General features: G+C 39.3%; 1 protein-coding gene across 1 annotated transcript in view; it reads right to left on the bottom strand.

Moving 5' to 3' along the window:
* Window positions 1-329: 329 nt before the first annotated feature.
* Window positions 330-25,974, bottom strand: part of LOC134667986 (exportin-4-like) — a 31,915-nt gene continuing 6,270 nt past the window's right edge. Inside the window, exons 3-15 of the mRNA XM_063525422.1 lie at window positions 22,070-22,897; window positions 19,433-19,599; window positions 19,024-19,191; window positions 18,206-18,312; window positions 16,126-16,282; window positions 15,123-15,282; window positions 11,576-11,745; window positions 10,300-10,430; window positions 8,112-8,263; window positions 6,331-6,500; window positions 5,552-5,651; window positions 5,010-5,195; window positions 330-973 (exon numbers count right to left, since the gene is read on the bottom strand). Of these exons, the coding sequence (XP_063381492.1) occupies window positions 500-973; window positions 5,010-5,195; window positions 5,552-5,651; window positions 6,331-6,500; window positions 8,112-8,263; window positions 10,300-10,430; window positions 11,576-11,745; window positions 15,123-15,282; window positions 16,126-16,282; window positions 18,206-18,312; window positions 19,024-19,191; window positions 19,433-19,599; window positions 22,070-22,897 (2,970 nt within the window). The 3' untranslated portion in view covers window positions 330-499. The remainder of the gene's footprint in view (window positions 974-5,009; window positions 5,196-5,551; window positions 5,652-6,330; window positions 6,501-8,111; window positions 8,264-10,299; window positions 10,431-11,575; window positions 11,746-15,122; window positions 15,283-16,125; window positions 16,283-18,205; window positions 18,313-19,023; window positions 19,192-19,432; window positions 19,600-22,069; window positions 22,898-25,974) is intronic.

Below are 25,974 nucleotides of genomic sequence, written 5' to 3'. Positions count from 1 at the left end.
CGTAATTTCTTAAAAGTTTGATTCACCTGATATAACATTTGATATCAATATTTCCCTTCTGTAACTTTGGGCTTAGCTAAGGAGCGTTGCGACAGTATTTCGTGCGCGAGATAGACTACTCGTCCCTCTCTAATTAATACAGGTAGAAATAAGCTTACCCCCTTATTCATAAACGTTTACTAAAGTTAACAAGCCGATAATAATCGTTTGTCCCTTTCCATCATACCAATACGTCGGAAAGGGACAAACGATTATTATCGGCTTGTCAACTTTAGTAAACGTTTATGAATAAGGGGGTTACACTCTATCTCGCGCGCGAGATACTGTCGCGGCGCCCCTGTGCTTAGCCTACTGATGGTTCTATAAAGAAACATTCGAATTCAAACTTCGATTAAATATACTTAAACAATATATTTCAAATGTTATATTAGCTAAAAAAACATCAAACGCACCTAGAGCATCAAAAAAATGTCGACTTCCAAATTACAACCCCGCACATTTATTTTACAATCAAAAACCCATGCACACTCGCAAGGAACTTATCGAAGTTATCCTGAAAACGCAACTTATGGGGTCTCGAACCATCGAAGAGCACGCCATTTGTGAGGACCCCAAAGGCCTCTTCTAGTCTAGGTACATTTGCTGGATCGTTGACAGCGTAGGCCTCTATAAGTTGGCGCGCGAGGCCTTCTAAGAGCGCTGGTTTGACGCATGTTAATGCGTATATGGCTGCGCCAGCCGCTGGGATCGAATCTGGTGGTATTTCCATCTTGATAATCAGCATTAGGAGTAACTCTGCTAAAGTTAGAAGGGATAGAGAGTATGGGTTGTCGTCGCCTAAAGTGCGGGCCTTGTTTGAGAGGCCGACGATGGTGTCGCAGCAGAGAGTGGACACGTCGCAGGACACGGCGGTCAGGCCGACGCGTAGCGCGGCGACTACCATGTTGAAATCATCTATTGGTAGGATTGTTAGCTGGAAGAATAAACATTTTTGAATTAATTAAGTTTTTTATGTCAGAAGCCCCCTTATTCAGGCTAACAGTAAACAATTTAGTCTTCCTCATTGCATAAAAAACACAAGCTTGAAGTACCGCATGCGCCATTGGCTTAATATTGGTAAAAAAAAAACAAGAAATGGGTTGTATAGACAAACGTTATTTTATTAATAACTAGCGACGGTCCCCGGCTTCGCACGACGGGTTAACAAATTATACCTAAGCCTTCCTCAACAACCACTCTATTGATAGGTGAAAACTGCATGAAAACTGCATTTTGAGTTTATCGCAAACATACAAACAAACACACAGACAGACGCTGCGGGGGACTTTGTTTTACAAGGTGTAGTGACAGCAGTAATTATAATTAATAGTATTATTTCAGGCCACATACACAAGTATCTTGCTTACTCCGCTGTGCAGTGTTGGCCGAGATTGAACCGAGAACGGTAGCGGACGGTTACAGTTGACGGCTCAATTTGTACTGGTTAGTGGTCAAGAATATTCAATTGCATTAACGTTTCGGCCAACACAGCCGCCGTGTGAAATCGCGACGGGGTAGCGCCAGTAGGGAAGCGGCAGCAATAATAGGGATGTTACGATTCGACTTCACAAATCGGTTCTAACCGATTTAGGTCTGAAGTCGACTAAATCGACGTGAGTGTTCCGTAAATCGACTTAAGATACGTTCACCCCGCTCTAAACGCATCCTTTCATATTTGTTGATGCGCAGTGAACGCATATATTTAGTATGGAAACCGCCTTTAGGAACATTACCGTTCAAATTCTCGGGCCAAATTAGCACACATACACAATTACGCCTACATTCAAATAGGACGACGCGTTTACAGAGCCTGTAATCAAAGCTGGTAAACAAAATAAGAGTCATCTTTATTACTCTAATGGTACATAGCTAAGTGTAGATGAAATGCATATAATGTCAATAACTACCAATCAGCGACATTAATCCGCTAATAACCTTCTTGGTGTACGTACTGGCCGCTTAGAGTTCGCGGTTCATATTTGATTAGAATATGACTTGGACAGGGATAGGTTTATGCCATACAGTGAAGAACCAGTCAAATAATTCACGTATAATAATTTAATGCAGATTAAAAGATAACTAGTTAAAATGTAGTTATGACATGACAGACTAACTCAACATAAGTAAATATATATCATTGTTGTATAAATGTATTCCGCTATAATAAGTATTTTGTATATTTTATTATCTATCTGTATGGCAGTGCGAAGTCACGTTCAGGTATAGTCTGTCCGTTTTTCTAAGATCAAGTACGCCACAGTAAATGTATGGCGAACTTGATCTTAGAAATCGGACTGGCTATACAGTCTGCAAAATTTACATGGGTACAAGAATCGGGTCAAAAATATTTGAACAGGCGGAGTCAAAATAAATCCCCACTTTCAGTTCAGAATATTTTATATGTATACAGCCGGTCAAGCAAGTTTGTCAGTAGAAAAAGGTGCAAAATGAAAATTTTGTATGGGACCACAGCCGTTCGCGCGGTGTACTTTCGTTTGGGCCAAATACTTTTCGCCAAATTTCACTTCCCAACAAACTTATCGCAATAGTTTCATTTCCCAAAGGAACCTTTAGCAAAGTGACACTTCGCATATAATTTATTTGGTCAAATAATCATTTGGCATGATTTTACTTTGTCAAATTGTATTAGGACAAAAACTTATTTAGCAAACGTTTTTTACTGTCTAATATTATATTCCAAAAAGATGGTGGGTTCGGTTAGGTTTGAACTGCGATCCTCACAAAACGGAACCGCTATCAGAAAAGTGGGTTAGGTTAAGTTAGAATAGAACTGTGACCCTCACAGAATCGAAATGCTATTAGAAAAGTGGGTTAGGTTAGGTTAGAACTGCGGTCCTTACAGAAACGAAATACTATGTACTAGAAAAAGGTCATCAAAGTGGATTAATTAATTTAATAGAATAACGAGAAGTAAAGAATTTGCATGACATATTAAACTAAAATGTGGCTTAGATATTGGTGGTTATTTACTATTTTTGGGTTACAATGATTACTTTGGTGTTATTTGCTTTAATAGAATAGCAAGATGTAACAAATTTGGTTATCATTTTACATTAAAATGGAGTTTTAATTTTAGTGATCATTTACTACATATTTTTGGCAGTAAGAATGTTTTTTTTGACGTTACATATGTATATGTAATGATCAGTTAAATACCAGACAAATAAAATTCTGCAGCCTCCTCTCTATTGGTATGTAAATTATATGCCATGCAATATTTTGGGACATGTAAGTTACGCTTAATGATACATTTGACTAAATAATATTTGGGAAAATGAAACTTGTCTAAGTAATTATTTGCTAAACAATAACTTGCCAAAAAAGACTATTGCTAACTGAAAATTTGCGATAAGTTGTTTTGCCAAACATTTTTTTGGGAAATGATAATTTGGGAAACATAGTTTGGGATGTGATACTTTGGGAAACGTTTTTGGGCCATTCGTTAGTAAACCATTGCATGGCATACAATTTACATAGGTACTAATAGAGAGGAGGCTGCGGAATTTGCTAAAGGTTTCTTTGGGAAATGAAACTATTGCGATAAGTTTGTTGGGAAGTGAAATTTGGCGAAATGTATTTGGCCCAAACGAAAGTACACCATTATAGATATCTTGCCAGGCATCCACTCAATTTCATGTCTCTCTAATTGGACGCTTTTTTCCATAGTTCTCTGCGAATAGCAGAAATGTGGGAATCTGAATGGAAAGTAATGTAAAATGGCAATACCAAATTTGATTATTAATTTGAAATAACTAGGTAGTTTTTTTATAGCTCCATCTCATGAAATAAAAAAGGAAAATACAAATCTGTAAGAAGGAATTTATTTATAATTATATATAAAATACCTAAACCAAACACAAGTTAATAAAATAGTCTACTTCATTTGGCATAACACCATCCCTATTATCCTCGCAATTTAAAAAGTCGTATGTTGTTATGAAAGTCGTATGCAGTTGTTACGTTTTAGCTTAGCACGGTAGTATTGAAAACAAATCGTCATGTTTTTTCCAAATTTTACTGAAGTTATCTGTTTACTACAAGTGAAAAGTGATTCCACTGTCCTTGGTATGAACTAAAATACCTTCTGCACCACTTCACGACACATGAATATATTTTTAATTACAAAAAACGTTGTTTTTATAAATCAATTTAGCCATTTGTCACTGACTGTCATTTCGGTCGCGTACTGAGATTGCCAATCGAGCAGTTTGTAAGTACCGCCTATCGCGGGGTAGTTTGCGTTGGGTCATAATTGAGCGGACAGAATACTTCCATGTATATCATTTCGCTGTTGATGCGTCACTTTCATTTGACATATTGAGGATTAAAATGTACGCAAATCGATTTCAAACCACGAAGAAAAATGTTGCCATGCACATTGCCGCCATTATTGAGTCGAGTCGAAACTTGGTATCTACAGGTACAAGTAAAGTAAAATGAAACTTATTGTTTATGTTGTAAGGTTCAATTTCGCATGGGCTTAAAGCGATTGATTTGGCGGTATACTTGGACCGGTTTGGCAGTTTTGCGCCGCGTCGATTTGCTAACTCAACGATTCGCGGCAATGACACGAAATCGCACGAGACCGCACGCTCTTTCCTGCTTGCTCGTATAGTGCTTTCCCGTTTTAGCTTTAGAAATTATAAAATTGTGATTTACCGCGCAACAAAACTAAAAAAATATTACAAAACTTTTAAGTCAACATTTTTGCTGTCGATCGGATCGAACAAAGCGTAAAATTGACAATTCAATTTCCTCAACTTAAAGACTACGGAGCGGTTTGAACTACTGATACTTATTTTAAGTCTTAAAAAGTAGAAGTTAAATCGACTTGGCCAAATCGGTTTGCAAACCGATTTGGGTTTAAATCGGAGTCGACTTATTCGGTTTGAAAATTTTTCGATTTGGCCCATCACTAAGCAATAATGTTAGACGCAAGTATATCTCACCTGCTCTGCTGTGTGTAGTTCGCGAAGGGTGCGATACGCCTGGTGCGCTAATGTAGGTAGCGCCAGCAGGGAAGGCGTGATAAGGGGCAGCAATAATCTAAGGCCCCTCGCACACGTGTCGCCGACGGCGCGCTCGGCGCCGCAGCGGGCGATGGAGCACACCACCTCCATTAGGGCGCAGATATCCTGGAGAAAGTCGAATCAGTGAGATTTTAAAAATGGTTGTACGTGATATTAGTGACATGGATGAATTGTTTATTTTTTAATGGAATAAATAAATAAAAAAAATACAACGGACAGATCATTAATTAAAATCATGAAAAAAAAAATTGCAAATTTTCATTACCTTCCGTTATATTATTAAAGTAACGTAATGGAAATAAGGAACACGTACAGGTACACAATTAGAACATTTTTGCCGTGTATTAAAATGTAGATTATATGTAACATAAAATCACTAAAATATAAATTGGTAAATACGAGTATAAATAATTGTATAAACTACACCGTTAAAGCGTTGTCGAAATAAAAAGTAATCTTACTTCATATGCCTCCTCTTCGGCGTCCTGTGGAATGCCGGATATCTTGCCAGAGTTCCACCGCATGTACACGTCGAATGTTGTATTGCACACTTCCAGGAATCTGGAACAAGTTTTCAAGCGTTACATTTATATACAAATTTATTGTTTTTAATATCACGTCGGTGGCCAACAAGCATACGGCATGCCAGATGTTAAGCAATCACCGTAGCCTATGGACGCATGCAACTCCAGAGGTGTTACATTAGATGCGCGTAGCCGAGACTTTAAAAACCTGTATACTCCTTTTTTGACGAACCCCACAGTACCCCTGTAACCCTGTAGTCCCTAGGGAAAATTTCGACAGGAGCTCAATCCACAGCCGGAGAGTCCGCGAGAGGAAATCCCTTTTAAACCGATTGAAAAATATATTGTTTTTCCTGAAGCTGTATACTTTTCTGTGTGCCTATAAAGATAATTATATTATTTATACATACGGACATAGCTTTATTACAATATTCATCTGTTTGTTAATCGTCTGTTCAGTTTTATTACACTTGTAAAAAATTGTCACAAAAATTTCATTATTTTCCTTTGCCGTATGAAAGTGACGGGAGTGTATGAAGTTCGAAGGTAGTCTAAGAGCCAACAGTACCGGGTAGTTGTGGTAGAACACTATACCGGGTATCTTGTATGTATAACGGACAAATAATTTGAAACCTTGAAAAAAAATGGTCACAATTTTCATTCCTTTCCGTTACCTCTGATAATAAAAAATAAATACGAAAATGTAATGTACGTACTTGCTAACGTTCTGCGGCTGTACGGAGTGCAGCATCCGCTTGGCGCTCTTGGCGAGGAGTCTGAGAGCAGGTAGCACTACCCCCGGGTAGTTGTGGTACCGGTACACTATACCGGGTATCTTGTCTAGCGCGCCGATCAGCATCATGAACTGCTCGTCCATGGTTCCCACCTGGTAACATTGCAATATTAATTGTAAATAGAAATTTGGGAAATCGTTTGAGAGAGTTTTTTTAAGACATCAGAAATAGACGAAAAGTTAGAATAGTACATTTCGATGCTAGTGCGGAAGGTATGTCATTACTTCACGAGTACCGAGATATCTTGCCACGAGCCGCAGGCGAGTGGCAAGACTCGGGACGAGTGAAGAATGACATTTCCGCACGTGTATCGAACGACGTTTTTTAATACAGTTGCGAAAAAATAAGAAAAACATTGTTAATCGTATACTAAACAAAAGTGGTAACAGTGACAGCTCGGTTAGACGTCGTCTTTAAGTATATTATATCTATGGGCGTTTGGCAGCTATTCCGTTCCATTCAGTCAACTTAATAAGAACGGAATTTTCAATATTGAATATTAAAAAATAAACGTGTTATAATGATGAAGAGGTAAGTAATTAAATATGAAAATGTAATATTTTTCGTATTCTTACATTAACGGTAGGTTTTTATGCTGATTACGACGTTTAAAGGAAACTAATATTAACACTCATCAATAAGTAGTCGTGAATTGGAACAAGTATAAATTTAAAAAAATTGGAAAAGTAAAAAGCACTAGTTCGAGATAACCAACTTTCCGCACGCTAAACAGCTACGTAAAGTAGCACTTTTTGAGCAACTGTATTAAAAAAGTAGTTTTTTACATCATATTGAAGACGATGGCGATTCGGATAAAAAAAATGAAAATCACTTTTTTACAATTTGCTACTTCCTCCAAATTAAAAGTAACAGAATGGAAATACAAAAATGTACGCAAAGGTTTGGACACTTTTTTCTGCTTCTGAGGTATACAAAAATACGCTGTAATATTTACATTCAGAAAGAATCTTACCTCAAAAACACCCTCTGTGACACCAATAAAGCAGTCAAGCGTGTCCGCTAACATGTTGTCGTACGGGTTCCGTATCCGACTCCATGTTAATTATGTTCATCAGCTTCTTGTAACGCCACTGTGCTTGCGAGGAGGCTTCGTATTCGCCTGTACAACGCGTTACGTTTACATTTAGGAGCTTACCTCAAAGACACCCTCTGTAACACCAATAAAGCAGTCAAGCGTGTCCGCTAGCATATTTCGCACGGGTTCCGTATCCGACTCCATGTTTTTAATGTTCATCAGCTTCTCTTGTAACGCCACTGTGCTTGCGAGAAGCTTCGTATTCGCCTGTATAACGCGTTATGTTTACATTTAGGATCTTACCTCGAACACGCCCTCTGTGACGCCAATAAAGCAGTCAAGCGTGTCTGCCAACATATTTCGCACGGGTTCCGTATCCGACTCCATGTTTATTATGTTCATCAGCTTCTTGTAACGACACTGTGCTTGCGAGGAGGCTTCTTATTCGCCTGTATAACGCGTTACGTTTACATTTAGGATCTTACCTCAAAAACACCCTCTGTGACACCAATAAAGCAGACAAGCGTGTCCGCCTACATATTTCGCACGGGTTCCGTATCGGACTCCATGTTTATTATGTTCATCAGCTTCTTGTAACGCCACTGTGCTTGCGAGGACGCTTCGTATTCGCCTGTATAACGCGTTACGTTTACATTTAGGATCTTACCTCAAACACGCCCTCAGTGACGCCAATAAAGCAGTCAAGCGTGTCAGCTAGCATATTCCGTACGGGTTCCGTATCCGACTCCATGTTTATTATGTTCATCAGCTTCTCTTGTAACGCCACTGTGCTGGCGAGGAGGCGACTTCTAACTTCGCCTGTGGAAGAAATACAGTCTTAAAGAAAGAAAAAAGAGACTGTCCAACGGTGGACCGTATGCCTTTTGTAATAAGGCTTACCGATGGTAAGTCAGCAGTGTGGGCGATGGTACAAATCAAAATGATTATACCTTGATGATTGATTCCTTTTAACATAAAAAATGCGCCTAATAAGTTCGCTTTCAAAAAATCCGTACGTGCTTTCTTTGCTAGCAGAATGAAAAAATCTTAGTGTATTATTAGTTTCATAATATGTTTCGTCGTTATTTATTTATATATATATATATTATAGTGTAGAAAATGTATGTACAAGAATGTACAAGTATATTTACAACAATTATTTACATAAATTTACAAATTCCACTGAAGAAGGTAGAGAGGCAATAGAGAGTACTCTCTCCAGGCGGGTGTTATGCCTGGGGACCGAAGTCCATTGAGAGTTGGTCGGAAGTTATATATATGGAAACTGACGTTATAACTCAGTCAGCGCGATGTAGGTCTTACATACTAATTGCCTTCTAGACGTAGTATCTTCTTAGTAGTTTGTGCGTTCTTAGCTTCCTAACGCCATCTGTTAGAATATTGTGGCACGGCGTTGGCAGTGACAGCTAGAGGAGCCGCCACATCAGCCCCCCTTTGAGCGGAGGGGTCAGCGACGACGTATGAAGTGTGCAGCGAAACCAAGTGTTGGCGAGTGAAGATGCTCAGAGTCACAGGCGAGCAGAGCGGCTCAGAGCCAGTGTGACGAGCGTAGTTGCTCAGAGCCAGAGAGGCGAGCGGAAAGAGAGAGAGAGAGAGAGAGAGAGAGAGAGAAATGGCTTGCTGCGAGGCGGTGTCATCAGGATCTTGAGGTCTTCATGGCTGTCCAATGTCGGAAGGTCACCAATGTAGAAAATGTATTTACAAGGATATTTACAATATTTATTTACATAAATTTACAAATTCCACTGAAGAAGGTAGAGAGGCAATAGAGAGTACTCTCTCCAGGCGGGTGTTATGCCTGGGGACCGAAGTCCATTGAGAGTTGGTCGGAAGTTATATATATGGAAACTGACGTTATAACTCAGTCAGCGCGATGTAGGTCTTACATACTAATTGCCTTCTAGTCGTAGTATCTTCTTAGTAGTTTGTGCGTTCTTAGCTTCCTAACGCCATCTGTTAGAATATTGTGGCACGGCGTTGGCAGTGACAGCTAGAGGAGCCGCCACGATAGTATATGTGTACAGTATATTTGTATAGGTAATTAATATGTTATACGTAATTTATTGTTCGTTTTTGCTGTTGTAATTATAGCACCGCTCACAATCTCTCTGCTTAGCCTTAAGGTTGACTGGTAGAGAATGCCTTATGGCATTAAGTCCGCCTTTTGTACTATAAGATTTTTCTTTTGTGCAATAAAGATTAAATAAATAAAAAATAAAAAAAAAACAGGCAGAAAAAATACCGATTTCCGAACAGGATTTAACCGATTTTAATGAAACATAACACGTAGAGAGTTTGAGGGGCTTCTTTTTTGAAATCCAAAGATATATTTGAAGGAAAATTGCTGAAAGTGGGCAAAAAAATAGCTTTTTTTTTTCAGATTAACATAACATCGAAATGGCTGAACACATAACTTGTGAACTTGTCAGCCATGTACAGATGTAGTGCATAATCTTTTACCATTGTATTTTCTACCACTTTTTGTACTGAGACTGACTGAAATAGGATGATACGTTCGTACGTTTCCGTTAAAATACGATGGTAAAAGATTATGCACTACAATTCAACACATGTTACAGATGTGTTCTTTCTTTTTTCTGATACATTGTTCCTCATCTACAAAATTGCTAGCTAATAAGGACCCTTACAGTTCGGAAAGGGAATGATTTACTACCTTATTCATAAATGCGCTACAAGCCTCAATTAGCTAATAATCGTTTGTCTTTATCTGTCATTTTGACTTATGTATTTGTAAGAAAGGGATAAAACATAATTTACATAATTTAACCAAATCAGGCCCGTAAAGTTTTATGAATAAAGATGTTAGTAAATACCTTCGGCATACGTTGCGGCGATTGCAAAAGCTCTATGCAATTCTTTCCTCAATTCGCCTGGTAAGTTACTGCCGGCCGCTTCCCACGCCACGAGGGCTAAGAACTCTTCGCAACTCGCTAGTGGATTTTGCCTGAAAATAATATGACTATCGATCTATCTATAGAGTATAAGGAATACACAACGTAGGTTTAGGTAAAAACTATATGACAATAGTAATAATCCTATTGTCATATAGTTTTTACCTAAACTATAAAGGCTAATATTATAAAGGCGAAAGTGTGTCTGTCTGTTACCTCTTCACGCTTAAGCCGCTGCACCGATTTAGTTGAAATTTGGTATAGAGATAGTTTGAGTCCCGGGGAAGGATATAGGATAGTTTTTATGTCGGAAATTTGTATTAGCTATAAGTGGAACCTGTTTTGGCTTATGTTCTAACTATATATTTTACCTTATTGTATTATTATGTGCTGTATGTTTCCCAAATAAAAAAATAAATAAAAAAAAAATCATCCCTGAAGAGAATGCAAAGGCGGGTGAAAATGAAAAAGTTAATGAATTGCCTAATAATTGAAGTAAGCAATGCGCGAATTAAATGATTGCTATTAGAATTATCCAGGCGCTATACCTACTTTAGCTGCTGTCACGCAGACGAAGTCGTAAGCAAAAGCTAGTTTTACAATAATAGGTTGTTAATGTCGTAAAAGAAAATTAGTGTCTTATGTCAAGGTCATCATTGATCAAAGGGGTAAATTTTTGGGGCTAAAGTAACTTTTATTAACTTAAAACATCTGTAATATGTGTATATTACCCTTAGTTCATTAAGTGAATAGTATATATGTATAAATGACAAAGTATGACTATTACCAGAGATATATATATATAACTTCGTATATATATATATATCTCTGGTAAAAGTCTAAGAAAAAAACGTGCCTCGGAAATCAAGAAAAAGTCATTCTCGAATAGATGGCCTATTCTGGGCTAGATGGCGTTGACGACACCATTTGATATTTAACAATTTTAACACATAACAGTGAAAGAACATGGGTCAGTATGCAACAATAAAAATTAAAAATCATTTATCCGTAAACATATTTTGAGTAATTTATACATTTTCAATTTTATTTTGAGTTTTAATCGTGTGTCGATAGATGGCAGTAAATGTACCGTGACTACAAAATTTACTTTGGCAATAGCCTGCTATTACTGAATAAATGATATGACATGATAATACCACGGATTGCGACGAATGAATGATTATGATTATTGAGGTACTTGTGATGATGCAACGCCAGTGTAGTGAGCAGCTGAGCGGCGGCGGTGGCGGCGGCGGGCTGCGCCGCCAGGTGGCGCAGGCAGGCGCCGGCGCGCGCGCACAGGCGCCGCACCGTCCACACGGCGCCGCGCGACGACCGACCGAACGCCATCTCTAGGATGGGTGCCATCTGGGAGCAAAGGAGTTACTTTTAAGTTTAGGAAACAAACCCATTATAGACTAAATTCTTTTAGGCCTCAGAATTCGAAAATATTTGAGTACCTATATTGTTAATGGAGCCATTTTAGGTAGTTTAAAGCTTTATCATTTTTCCATACAAAATATGGTGCCGCTAATAGTTTACATATGATGGGTTAAAAAATGTAGGGACTTTACAGGGATTTGGGACCGCGGTGCAGTCTCACTTGAACTAACTAGATTATTTAAATTCGATGCAACTTCCTGAAGAATCGTAATACTCCACAACATACGACAAGTTAGTGTTTAGTTTCACACCAATTGTAAGTAGTTTCAGATAAATATTTTTTTAATCATTTTCTAAGTTTTCGTCTGTCAAATGACCTTCAAAAAACCGTGTAAGTTGTAATTGCTGCCCGCCGCTTAATTCGCATCCCAAATCTCAACCTTATTGTTAACGCGCTAAGGTTGGAATTAACTTGTTGTATACAAACCCCGGAGTATAAAGACGGCTGCGGCATGAGATACGAGTTGGCCCATATCTTGAGCAGCCACGACACTGTAGCGGAGCGTTCAGGGGAGAACACCCCCGCGAGCCCCGCCTCTAGACGCATTCTCAACCGATTGGTATCTCAACCTTATTGTTAACGCGCTAAGGTTGGAATTAACTTGTTGTATACTAACCTGGCAAAGTGGAAGGAAACAGACCTAGGGGCAGAAGCCCGATACGTTGGACTGACCAGGTTCGCACCACCCTCGACACCACAGTACACGACGCTCTTCACGAGGCAGCAGATAGAAGTGTGTGGCGCCGAGTGGTCCACACAAAACTATTTCGACGAGATGGTCACGACCCTCAGCATTGAGGAAACCGACGCGAGGAGGAGGAGGATACTAACCTCGGAGTATAAAGAGGGCTGCGGCATGAGATACGAGTTGGCCCATATCTTGAGCAGCCACGACACTGTAGCTGAGAGTTCAGGGGAGAACACCCCCGCGAGCCCCGCCTCTAGACGCATTCTCAACCGATTGGTATCTCAACCTTATTGTTAACGCGCTAAGGTAGGAATTAACTTGTTGTATACTAACCTCGGAGTATAAAGAGGGCTGCGGCATGAGATACGAGTTGGCCCATATCTTGAGCAGCCACGACACTGTAGCGGAGAGTTCAGGGGAGAACACCCCCGCGAGTCCCGCCTCTAGACGCATTCTCAACCGATTGGTATCTCAACCTTATTGTTAACGCGCTAAGGTAGGAATTAACTTGTTGTATACTAACCTCGGAGTATAAAGAGGGCTGCGGCATGAGATACGAGTTGGCCCATATCTTGAGCAGCCACGACACTGTAGCGGAGAGTTCAGGGGAGAACACCCCCGCGAGCCCCGCCTCTAGACGCATTCTCAACCGATTGGTATCTCAACCTTATTGTTAACGCGCTAAGGTTGGAATTAACTTGTTGTATACTAACCTCGGAGTATAAAGAGGGCTGCGGCATGAGATACGAGTTGGCCCATATCTTGAGCAGCCACGACACTATAGCGGAGCGTTCAGGGGAGAACACCCCCGCGAGTCCCGCCTCTAGACGCATTCTCAACCGATTGGTATCTCAACCTTATTGTTAACGCGCTAAGGTTGGAATTAACTTGTTGTATACTAACCTCGGAGTATAAAGAGGGCTGCGGCATGAGATACGAGTTGGCCCATATCTTGAGCAGCCACGACACTGTAGCGGAGAGTTCAGGGGAGAACACCCCCGCGAGTCCCGCCTCTAGACGCATTCTCAACCGATTGGTATCTCAACCTTATTGTTAACGCGCTAAGGTTGGAATTAACTTGTTGTATACTAACCTCGGAGTATAAAGAGGGCTGCGGCATGAGATACGAGTTGGCCCATATCTTGAGCAGCCACGACACTATAGCGGAGCGTTCAGGGGAGAACACCCCCGCGAGTCCCGCCTCTAGACGCATTCTCAACCGATTGGTATCTCAACCTTATTGTTAACGCGCTAAGGTTGGAATTAACTTGTTGTATACTAACCTCGGAGTATAAAGAGGGCTGCGGCATGAGATACGAGTTGGCCCATATCTTGAGCAGCCACGACACTATAGCGGAGCGTTCAGGGGAGAACACCCCCGCGAGTCCCGCCTCTAGACGCATTCTCAACCGATTGGTATCTCAACCTTATTGTTAACGCGCTAAGGTTGGAATTAACTTGTTGTATACTAACCTCGGAGTATAAAGAGGGCTGCGGCATGAGATACGAGTTGGCCCATATCTTGAGCAGCCACGACACTATAGCGGAGCGTTCAGGGGAGAACACCCCCGCGAGTCCCGCCTCTAGACGCATTCTCAACCGATTGGTATCTCAACCTTATTGTTAACGCGCTAAGGTTGGAATTAACTTGTTGTATACTAACCTCGGAGTATAAAGAGGGCTGCGGCATGAGATACGAGTTGGCCCATATCTTGAGCAGCCACGACACTGTAGCGGAGCGTTCAGGGGAGAACACCCCCGCGAGCCCCGCCTCTAGACGCATTCTCAACCGATTGGTATCTCAACCTTATTGTTAACGCGCTAAGGTTGGAATTAACTTGTTGTATACAAACCTCGGAGTATAAAGAGGGCTGCGGCATGAGATACGAGTTGGCCCATATCTTGAGCAGCCACGACACTGTAGCTGAGAGTTCAGGAGAGAACAGCCGCGTGAGCCCCGCCTCTAGACGCATTCTCAACCGATTGGTATCTCAACCTTATTCTTAACGCGGTAAGGTAGGAATTAACTTGTTGTATACTAACCTCGGAGTATAAACAGGGCTGCGGCATGAGATACGAGTTGGCCCATATCTTGAGCAGCCACGACACTGTAGCGGAGCGTTCAGGGGAGAACACCCCCGCGAGCCCCGCCTCTAGACGCATTCTCAACCGATTGGTATCTCAACCTTATTGTTAACGCGCTAAGGTAGGAATTAACTTGTTGTATACTAACCTCGGAGTATAAACAGGGCTGCGGCATGAGATACGAGTTGGCCCATATCTTGAGCAGCCACGACACTGTAGCGGAGCGTTCAGGGGAGAACACCCCCGCGAGCCCCGCCTCTAGACGCATTCTCAACCGATTGGTATCTCAACCTTATTGTTAACGCGCTAAGGTAGGAATTAACTTGTTGTATACTAACCTCGGAGTATAAACAGGGCTGCGGCATGAGATACGAGTTGGCCCATATCTTGAGCAGCCACGACACTGTAGCTGAGAGTTCAGGGGAGAACACCCCCGCGAGCCCCGCCTCTAGACGCATTCTCAACCGATTGGTATCTCAACCTTATTGTTAACGCGCTAAGGTTGGAATTAACTTGTTGTATACTAACCTCGGAGTATAAAGAGGGCTGCGGCATGAGATACGAGTTGGCCCATATCTTGAGCAGCCACGACACTGTAGCGGAGAGTTCAGGGGAGAACACCCCCGCGAGCCCCGCCTCTAGGGCGGCGCATTCGTAAGCACTGATGCGGAGTATTTCGCCTATCAGCCTGCAGTAGAATAAAATAAATATAACAGGCAACTAAGAAATTTCAAAATGTTTATTTAAGGCGACTCATTGCCTTTTGTACTGGATGGTTTATACTATGGAATATTACAAAAGCCTGAAATGAAAACAAAAACAACGGGTTGCACTCCGGGAGTTGTTTAAAATTCGAATAGAAATTGTAAAGTTGCCTTGCAGACCTCGCATCTAAATATCATCATGGTCAGGTCATGATATTTTGAGTTTTATTCACCAGTACTAGAGTTCACTTTCATTAGCGATTTCATTAAGGTGTATAGCTTTATTGAATTATATTTGAGTGATATAAAGTTAGAATGTAACTGTGAGATCCTCGTGTTTCAACCCGTACAAGATTAGAACCTTTTTCATGTAATGTCATTGAGTTTTTCTTTATTGATTTAAATGCCGTCTAAATGAGTCGCCGTCTAAACTTTACGGTCATGTGATCGCTGTCTCGAGTTTATCATTTTTTGCCCCACCTCAAAAAGTGCCTAGCGCCGCTAAAGATGTTTTCATTTAAAAAAAAATTACAGTAAAGTTTCCTTGATGTAATCATATCTTCGCGTGTTTATACATCAAATACCGTTAGAGATTTAATTCCAAAATTCATAATGAAATATGTATGACGGGTAGAATACAATTTCACAAAGTCAACGTTTTCAGTGCTACCGCTCTCCCCCACTAGATATCGGAGGGAAGCGTCCACATTGGCGTTTTCTCGGAGACTGAACTAGTTAGGGGGGACAGTGGCCTAAGGGCCACCTAAGCTAACCTAAGGGTTAACAGTCTAAATAGTCTTTATTTTATCTTAGGCGATTAGACTTACTTAAGCACGGGATCGACGTTTTCAGTGCTAGCGCTCTCCCCCACTAGATATCGCAGGGAAGCGTCCACATTGGCGTTTTCTCGGAGACTGAACTGCACTATCTCGTTCGGCATCATCACCGTCTCACCCTCGGTGCAATCGATCGCGAGGAAATGTCCTGAAAACAATATTATAAATAACATTTTGGCATTTAGGGCTGTAGCTGTAGTAATATAAGTTAAGTTGAGGATGACAATGATGATCGCCGAAGTGAGCTCGACAAAAAACGAGATGAGCTTAAGGCTCGGCCGCCAGCCTCAATTTCCTACAATCATATAAGTGGTGTGCTGACGTGCCCAAAATGCGCTCGAGTATTTGGCAAGAAGATAGGGTACGTGAGCCACCTAAGGGCGCACCAGGGAGTGGATCAGCTACACTAATAACACGAGTTAAAAATTGCCTACTCCAGAGCACACAGTCGCTGTGGCCGAAATCGTGCAGGAGAGCATCATCAATATAAGTTGAGGATGACAATGATGATCTCAAAGAGATATCTCTTAAATAGAAACGGCTTAACTGTCGTAACACAATCGAATCAATTAACTTTAGACTAATTACAGGTGCTTAACTATGTACAGATTTTTTGCATGTGAACTCATACAACAAGCTGCCAGTCTCGATCGCAAAAGAGGTAACGGTCATTTAATACGAGGTTGCTGCTCACTGGCTAGTCAAGCTTTTATAGTTTTAATAGTGTATAATATCGAATGGATGTAAATGACAGATGTAAGATACTAAGATGTGTAGAAATAAGTTTGAAAAGTGTGACACCTTATTACCACTTTCTAGAGATGGGTAACTCAGGAGTGATAGATAAAAAAGATATATATCTTTCTCGTTTCATGAATCACTCTTCTTGTCTTTACGAATCCGAATGTATCAGTATATCCGCACCGCTCACTCCCTCGGCAACGATTTACTAAAGGGAAAGCGATGTCTCGGTCGCGCGTCGACCGAAGTAACACGAACGAGCGACAGCGGTCGTTCCGGCGGATTCGGACGCGTCATTCGCTATTCCGCGGGAACGAGAAGTAGATAGTATAGTATTTCTCGCTCGCGCAGGATGCAATGCAAATATTGCAAATTGCAATGATGACTTATTAATTCGGTTAATGAGTTAAATTGATGCTATATATGCATGAGTTAAATTGCATTGCATTTAATAAAATGTAAACAAAAAGCAATAAGGTATTTTATTAAGCAAATATATTCTTCAATTTAATTAATTTATTTGATTGATTAATTTAATCAATTTAATTATTTTATGTAGCAATCTATATCCATCATGATACAAAATGAAAATGTCGCCACGTTATAATAACAATTCTGTCTCCCTCTCATTCATAAGATGACGCAAAGTCAGTAAGTGTCGATACAGTTGCGAGCGGGACAACTGATACACACGGATATAAAGATAAATGAGTGATACATATCCCAGTGGTAAAAAGATATATATCAATCTTTTCCCTCTACTGACACATTTCGCCCATCTCTACCACTTTCGCAACCGAGCAAAAAACGGCGCACTACCCCAGAAACCGGTCGTCTATATCTGCGTACAAAACAACCCGCTGGGCGGGTTGTCCGGCGGGTTGTCATTTGAGCAAACATTACGAGTGCCTACCACGCGGGTTCTCGGTAGTCAAAGTGTTATCAATAAATGATGTCTAAGTCTATTTTTCCTAGGTAAGGGGTTGTGCACAAATCACGCGAGGTGTTTTCGGCTACTTTTTGACCCCCCCCTCCCCCTTGGTGATATTTGGTGAGGCTTCTGGCGAATTTTTTTCATTCGACCTAATTTTAAGATAAATAGTATTGTATATAGAAAATCCTGTTTATTTTTCTATTTTCGTTAAATATACTCGCTATTTTGAAGTGCAGAGTGAAGATTTATGTTTAACGAAACCGAGAAAAAGTATCTACTCATGTGCTAGGTTTTTTTCTTAGTGTCGATCACTATAGAAAATACACGTGAGGTTTCCTTATACTCCCCCTCCCCCTATCGAACCTCGCGTCATTTGTGTACAAGCGCTAATCTTACCTGCAATCATGAGAGTCCAGTGTAGATCCTCGAACAGACTGATCAGTTGTTCGCCGCCGCTCACAGGCAGTTTGCCCATATGCATTAGCTGCAGGTGCTCCTCCAATCTACAGAAACACAACAGAGAAATACATACACCATTTATTTGCTTGCCACAATACACACATACAGACAAAAAAATAGAAACAATAACAGTACAATAAAATAGAAACAATAAAAGTAAAATAAAGAACAAGAAGCATCAATAAAACGTAGGTTTGCTGTGTGCGTTGCAGCAAAACAAAAAGGTTCTGACTTAATGAACTCTCCACTCTTCCGGATGAACCACTGATAATTCTGCTAGAACCCAGAAATATAAGACTAAAGCTATTATTTAACGCTAACGCTAGCTCTAAGTTATTTTTTTGTTACTAACAACTATGGACATAAATTATTCCGAAATAAATTATTTGAATTGAATTGAATTATTTTAACTGATTATGACATTGATGATGATGAGTAATCAATGTAATCATCCTCCGTATGCTTAACCTTTTGAACGGCACAGACGGCAATTGATGTCAACGCAAAATCGTGACAACGACGCCAAAGACGGCATTTGACGTCAATCGTTTTTTGATGAAATTCTACTGAAAAACACCCCACTTTTAAGTTGGCATTATTTATTCACAAAACTAAATTTTACCCCCGTGGCATCATCAGTGGCACGGCAAATGATGCGCCATTTAGCGTTCAAAATTGCACTTTGACAATTGCAAGTAAAACTGGTGCATCCAAGTTGACACTAAGACCTTGTTTCGATCGGTCATTAAGCTCACCTCTTGCTACGCTCATGTAGTATTGTGAAGAGCACATGACAGCAATGAGCTGGAGCCTTCCTGGCGATGGCACCAATAGTTAACAGTACGTCGCTGTGTTGTTTTCTCTCATCTTCTTCCACGTCGTCTTTAATGTCGTCGGCACAACCGTCGCTGCTTTCCACGCCTCTGTGGACAGTGAGATATTTAAATCTACCTTATTACAATAGTCATAAAGTCTATACTTTAACATCATACCTGGTCCCGTCCGACGTTGCCAATCGGCATTGTAGATAAGTGTTAAATATCTCTATACACGGGTTGGTGAGGGTCTTCGCAGAGTATCCGTCCGTGTCGTTGCCAATCGAAATTATTTAGTGATTCTCTACCTTATCTCAATAGTCATAAAGTCTATATTTGTATGACATACCTGGTCCCGTCCGGAGGTGCCAACCGGCATTGTAGATATGTGTTAAATATCTCTATACACGGGTTGGTGAGGGTCTCCGCCGAGTATCCGTCCGTGTCGTGGACGATGGAACTCCAAGTGTGCAGGAATTTGTTCAAGGATTCTCGCCACACAGAGTCATCATTTACCTGAAATATTATATTTATAGGTCAATTTTTTAGTGTTCCGTACAAAACTTTGTTTAAAGTATAACGTAAGCATTAACTTCTGTAATTTAGAAGCTAAGGACTGTTCAATTTACTAAGCGGACATACTTTATTCAATATTAATCCTCATTATGAAAACTGACTGATATATAATGGCTGGTTATAAATTAAACATAGATAAGTCTATCAATTGTTGTGTATACTTTTATTGTTGTCAAAATATTTTTCACGATGGGGCGAATTAATATTGAAGATCGCAAATTAATCTTGCAAAAATGGTGTACAGGCCAATTTTCAATGCGGAAAATTGCGATACAGTTAAATTGTTCCAAGTCGGCCGTGTTTCAACCCATAAAAAAATTTGGGGAGAAGTGGCCCGGCAAACCCAAATGTGGAAGAAAATGTCGTGCGGCTGTTAAAATCAAAAAAGTACATATCGGTTCGTGATATTGCAAAAAAAGAAGGTATTAGCGTCGGCACCGTACAGAATATCAAGAAAAGAAATAACATACGGACATATAAAAAGCAAAAAATGCCGAAGAGAAGTGCCGAGCAGCAACTACGGTCAAAAAAAAGGTGCCGTAATTTATACGATATTTTGCTGCAAAACAAATCGCCATGCATTCTAATGGACGACGAAACGTACGTGAAGTTTGACTGCAGTACGTTACCGGGGTCTCAGTATTATAATGCAGTTATAGGAGAAAATGTACCAGACTCCGATAAACTCCGGCCGCCGAATATTCGGCCAGCGGAACTGTACCTACATTTCGGTTTTACAGGTGCGCATTCTGCAGGTTTGACCTGTTTCCTAGTGAACGTTCGCGGGGACTCATTTCTAGGTTCGAAATGAGTGCGCGTGCAAGTCAGTGGAATTATTAAATTGTTTTAAAATAATAAACAAGTACGAGTATGACCGTGTCTGTTTCTTAAATCCAATTTGTTTACTTCGAAATCAAGCAATGTTACTATCCGGTATCCGCCCGGATAGTATAATAATGGCCGGATAGGCCGGATACCGGATCCGGATATCCGGTGCATCTCTAAATAAGTATTTGGCAAAAAATTCATTTTTGGTACAAGCTTTTATCGCTGACTGTACTTTTCTTACGATATACCTACAACTAATACTCATCGAGACAATTCTAAAAACCCCTAACACAATTAGGTTGCGTTGTTTCATCACAGAGTTCCTATGGCCACCTCCTGTCTCCATCATCAGATCAGTTCGCCAGTACCATATTATTGTATTGTCATCAGAACTACATACAGCTGCCAATTTTCATGACGCTACGATCCTTGGAAGATGCTTAAATTAGTTATCTTAGATTCCATTACATAGTTAGTTGCATACAGGTCGAGAGTTCACGGCCACCTCCTGTCTCCATCATCAGATCAGTTCGACAGTACCATATTATTGTATTGTCATCAGAACTACATACAGCTGCCAATTTTCATGACGCTACGATCGTTGGAAGATGGTTAAATTAGTTACCTTAGATTCCATTACATAGTTAGTTACATACAGGTCGACCTAATAAAAGCTTGTTAAAAATACGTGACTTCGGACTTAAAATAAGTGAGTGACCCGTTCTTAATATAATTAATATGTCCGTGTCTCACGGAAGTTTTGTTATTAAAATAGTTCCTGTTTATGGAATTAAATTATTCATACTAAACTGGCCAATGAGACGTCAAGACGTGTACTAAAAGGCAATGAAATTACTATGTAATGGTTAATGAAACAACAGCTTATTGAAACTGACACGTTATTTGATATGCAACATTGTTGCTATATAAAGAATTCTATGAAACAGCTCGTGATAAGACTCACTGGTAAAGTTCTAACAATAACGATAATTCCCGGCTGGGATGCCTGGGATCGATGAAAATTGGTCTGAGAAAACCGATAAAAGAATTCCCTTTGTAAACTGAAATATACCGCCTCTGCCACTGGAGAGCTTGGTCTTATTCTTAATACAGTCAGCAGCAGAAGTTGCTAAACGGGCGTGGTGTTCAAAATTATCTTGACACGCTTTTATAATAAAGTCGCGTCAAAGTCATTTTGAACACCTCGACAGCTTAGCAAGTAGCAACTTCTTCTGCTGACTGAATATGACATCTATTTCAGTTTATCATTAGTATTTTGTAGTGTGACTACTTTAAAAACAAATCAAAATATTTAATAAAATAATAGCAAGCAAATGGAAATCCATGGTCTCTGCCTACCCCTCCGGGAAATAGGCGTGATCAGTGTTGGCCGAACGTTAATTGCAATTGACCATTAACCAGTACAAAATGAACCGTAAACGGACCGTTACAGTTCAATTTGTACTGTTTAATGGTCAAGAATATTCAATTGCATTAACGTTTCGGCCAACACTGGGCGTGATTATATGTATGCATGTATGTAATAAAATAATATGTTTTGTTCGCAAAAAGTTGAACTTACCCCTTCTTCCACCACGGCTCCTCTAATACAATGACAAGTGAGCGTCGTTAAATTCTGCAGCAAAGTCGGCGGCGTATTCGCGATCATGCTCGGCGCGAAGAACTGAATGAGACGCCTATATATATCCGATATACCCAGCATCTCTCGCTCCATCGGCTGAATATTAGCCATCATATTCAAGAAACTATTCACATAGTTCTCCAAATACTGCTGTTTTAGATTACTAGCGGACACCACTACACCGCTCAAACTAGCCAGCTGAACTAGACAAGTTAGAGACGGACTAGCTAAATCAGGATTCGTTCGCACATACATATGTATCTCGAAGAATAGAGCGATAAGCTCTGGCTGTAATATTGTGTCTCTCCAATTTAAACTTAGTCTTAGAGCCGGTGCTGCATCGCTTTCGTATATAGCTTCGAATGCTCCGATTAATCGCTTTGGTAGTAGCGGAGACACTTGCCCCCAGCATAAGACTGTTTCGACTATAGTTAGCAATTGCTTAGTCAATAACGCTTGCTCTCCTTCAGGCCTATGTCCGGAGCGAACTATCTGTTCTAGAACGCTGACTGTGAATCTGAATATTCTTTTTAAGTCTAACGCTTCGAAGGATTTCTTAAGTCTAAAGTGCACTTCCCATATCAAGCCTACGTCGGCTGATTTGACCGTGATGGCGTATTCTTGCATGATAGCGAGGATGAGAGAGCAGGCGAGCTTCTGTTGACTTATGGGTGAGCTTAGAATTATTTTCTCTAACTCCGTGAGTAAAGCCTTTCTCTCTCTTCCGCCATCGTCTATGCTGCCTCTTTTGATGATTATTGCTATTGTCTGTGGAAGAAATATTGAATTAGGTAGTTCTGTTTTTTTTTTATACAAATACAAAATTTATATTTGTTTATCTTTACATATAGACTGGTCATATTTTTCATCAAAACGATTTCGACTGGCAAAGCTTATTACTTTTTGGCAACCGGGTTTTTTAACCTAATTAGACCCCGCTGAATCCGAATTTGCCGGTTGCTCGATCGAAATCATGACCGGAAGTGAGATATTTGACATTAAAGGTCCCTTTTTTTAGTTTTTCGTAAATAACTCTTAAACGGAGGCGCATAGCAAAAAATGCTCTATTACATAAGTAATCTGCATAAAATTGCCTACAAGAAAAATTCAGCACAATTTTTCGCTAGGATCAATATTCAAAGAGATATTAACGCGGGAAATTTAATTATAATCACTTCTAAGGTCCCTTTTTTTAGTTTTTCGTAAATAACTCATAAACGGTGGCCAATATCAAAAAATGTTGTTAAACGATAATAATCTACACAAAATTTTGAACAAAACAGATTCAGTACACTTTTCGCAGGGATCAATATTTAAAAAGATAATAAAGAGGGAAAGTTCTAGTATAATGAATTCTAAGTTTCCTTGTTTTTATTTATTCGTTAATAATTTGAAAAGTATGACTCATAGCAAAAAAAATCTTATACCTAAATAATAAACATAAAATTTCCTACAAGAAACACGTAGAACACTTTTCGCTAGGATCAATATTTAAATAGACAAAGCAGCGGGTAAGTTAATTATAAATAATTTTAAAGTCTCTTTTTAGTTATTTGTAAATAACTCGTAAACGGTGTCCCATAACAAAATAGGTTTTTAAAAATAAATTATCTACATAAAATTTCCTCCAAAAAACATCTGAAACACTTTTTTCTAGGATCAATATTTAAAGGGATATTAATGGAAGAAAGTTAATTACAATCAGTTCACAGGTCACTTTTTATTAGTTTGTCGTAAATAACTCGTAAACGGTTGCCCTTTGCAAAATAATATTCTACATAAATATTAAACATAAAATTGTCCACAAAAAAGGTTCTATACACTTTTTCGCTACGATCAATATTTAAAGAGGTATTAAAGGGGGTAAGTTCAATAATCAATAATAATGAATTTCCAAGTCCCTATTTTCAGGTTTTGGTAAATGGCTCGTAAACGGATAAATGGGGCGGGGGGGGGGGGGATGGTCATTGTTTGGCTATGAGGGGGGGGGGGGGGGGGCTTTATCTCCGAAACTACTGGGTTTACCTATAGATGACAGGAAGACCTATTAGAAATATGCAAGCGCGAGTCGCACTTTACTTAGTTTTTGAACGGGTTTTTTAATGGCAATTCACTAGCGTTTCACATATAAAAAATACGTTGTTGAAATTTGGGTAATGTACGGAACCCTTGCAACGCGAGTCCGACTCGCGCTTGGCCGGTTTTTTCCTTTTGAGGTACGGAACCCTAAAAACTAAAAAGAAGTGACATGTGTATTGATCGATAGAGATGCTTTTAAGCAGGTAGCTTGATTGGTTTCATTAGTATAATAAGAATTAAATAAATATTGTTTTTTTTTTTACACTGAATTAAATATGCTAGTGTCCAGTAGAATTGACACATGAGACAATGATGTTCTCGCTTGATTATATTGTTTAATTTAATTTTAGTTTTGGACACTTGGAGACCTTATACATCTCTAAGTACATATTTATTTATTTGATTTTTATTTTTGATTGTACATACTTACCTATATTTTTAATGTTTCTGACACTTAGAGACCTTTACATCTCTAAGTCAACTTAGGCTAGTAATTATGTGAAGCTATATTACTGTCTTTTTATGTAACATATGAGCACAAAATGCCGTGTCTTACAGCTACATGTTATTACTATTTTAATATTAATATAGGCCGGTAGCTTGAACATGTCATGCTCGCTTAAAAGTCTTTGCTTACGGTGGCGTTGTTGATCGGGTCGCCACTTTCCCGAATGAAGGTTGAGGGAGGCGATGGCTGAGATACGCGTCATACTCGTGAACGGGTGCTGTTTGTGGAGACTGGTCTGTTAAGCTAACACGAGCTATTATACTTAGTAACTTTTATTAATTAATTACAGTGAGACGCCTCATTCTGTTCTCGTATGTTTCTTTTCTTTTAATGAATGTATTAATTATACAGGATATTGACTCTTGGAGACCCTATACATCTCTAAGGATAACTTGATAAACTATATAATCTTATAGTTCTGACACCTAGAGACATTTACACCTCTAAATATTATAGATTTTTTGTGTGTGTTTTTTTATCTGTATTTTGTATGTAATTCGACATTAAGAGACCATATACATCTCTTAGTAATTGTAATACGTTAGATTGAATTGTTAGTTTTAATTTATAAAATTGTTGATGTTATTATTTTTGCTTTTATGTAAATTCAATGTTGACGTGTAAAAGTGCCCTTGTGGCCTATTTGCTGAATAAATGTTGATATTTGATATTTGATATTTGATCGTAATGAACTTTCTTTCTTTAATATCGTTTCAAATATTTATCCCAGAGAAAAGTGTTCATTATGTTTTCGTAGAAAATTTTATGCCGATTTTTTATTTACAAGAACATTAAGGACTTATTTTGCTATGAGCCTTACTTTACGAGTCATTTACGAAAACCTAAAAATATGGACCTGGAAATTGATTGTAATTAACTTACACCCTTTAATACCTCTTTAAATATTGAACGTAGCAAAAAAGTGTACAGAACCTTTTTTGTGGACAATTTTATGTTTAATATTTATGTAGAATATTATTTTGCAAAGGGCCACCGTTTACGAGTTATTTACGAAAAACTAATAAAAAGTGACCTGTGAACTGATTGTAATTAACTTTCTTCCATTAATATCGCTTTAAATATTGATCCTAGAGAAAAGTGTTCCAGATGTTTTTTGGAGGAAATTTTATGTGGATAATTTATTTTTAAAACCCTATTTTGTTATGGGACACCGTTTACGAGTTATTTACAAATAACTAAAAAGGGACTTTAAAATTATTTATAATTAACTTACCCGCTGCTTTGTCTTTTTAAATAT

This window comes from Cydia fagiglandana, chromosome 10 (assembly GCF_963556715.1).
Source record: "Cydia fagiglandana chromosome 10, ilCydFagi1.1, whole genome shotgun sequence".
NCBI lineage: Eukaryota > Metazoa > Arthropoda > Insecta > Lepidoptera > Tortricidae > Cydia > Cydia fagiglandana.
The sequence above is the reverse complement of the archived record's forward strand: the minus strand, read 5'-3'. Positions and strand labels throughout refer to the sequence as shown.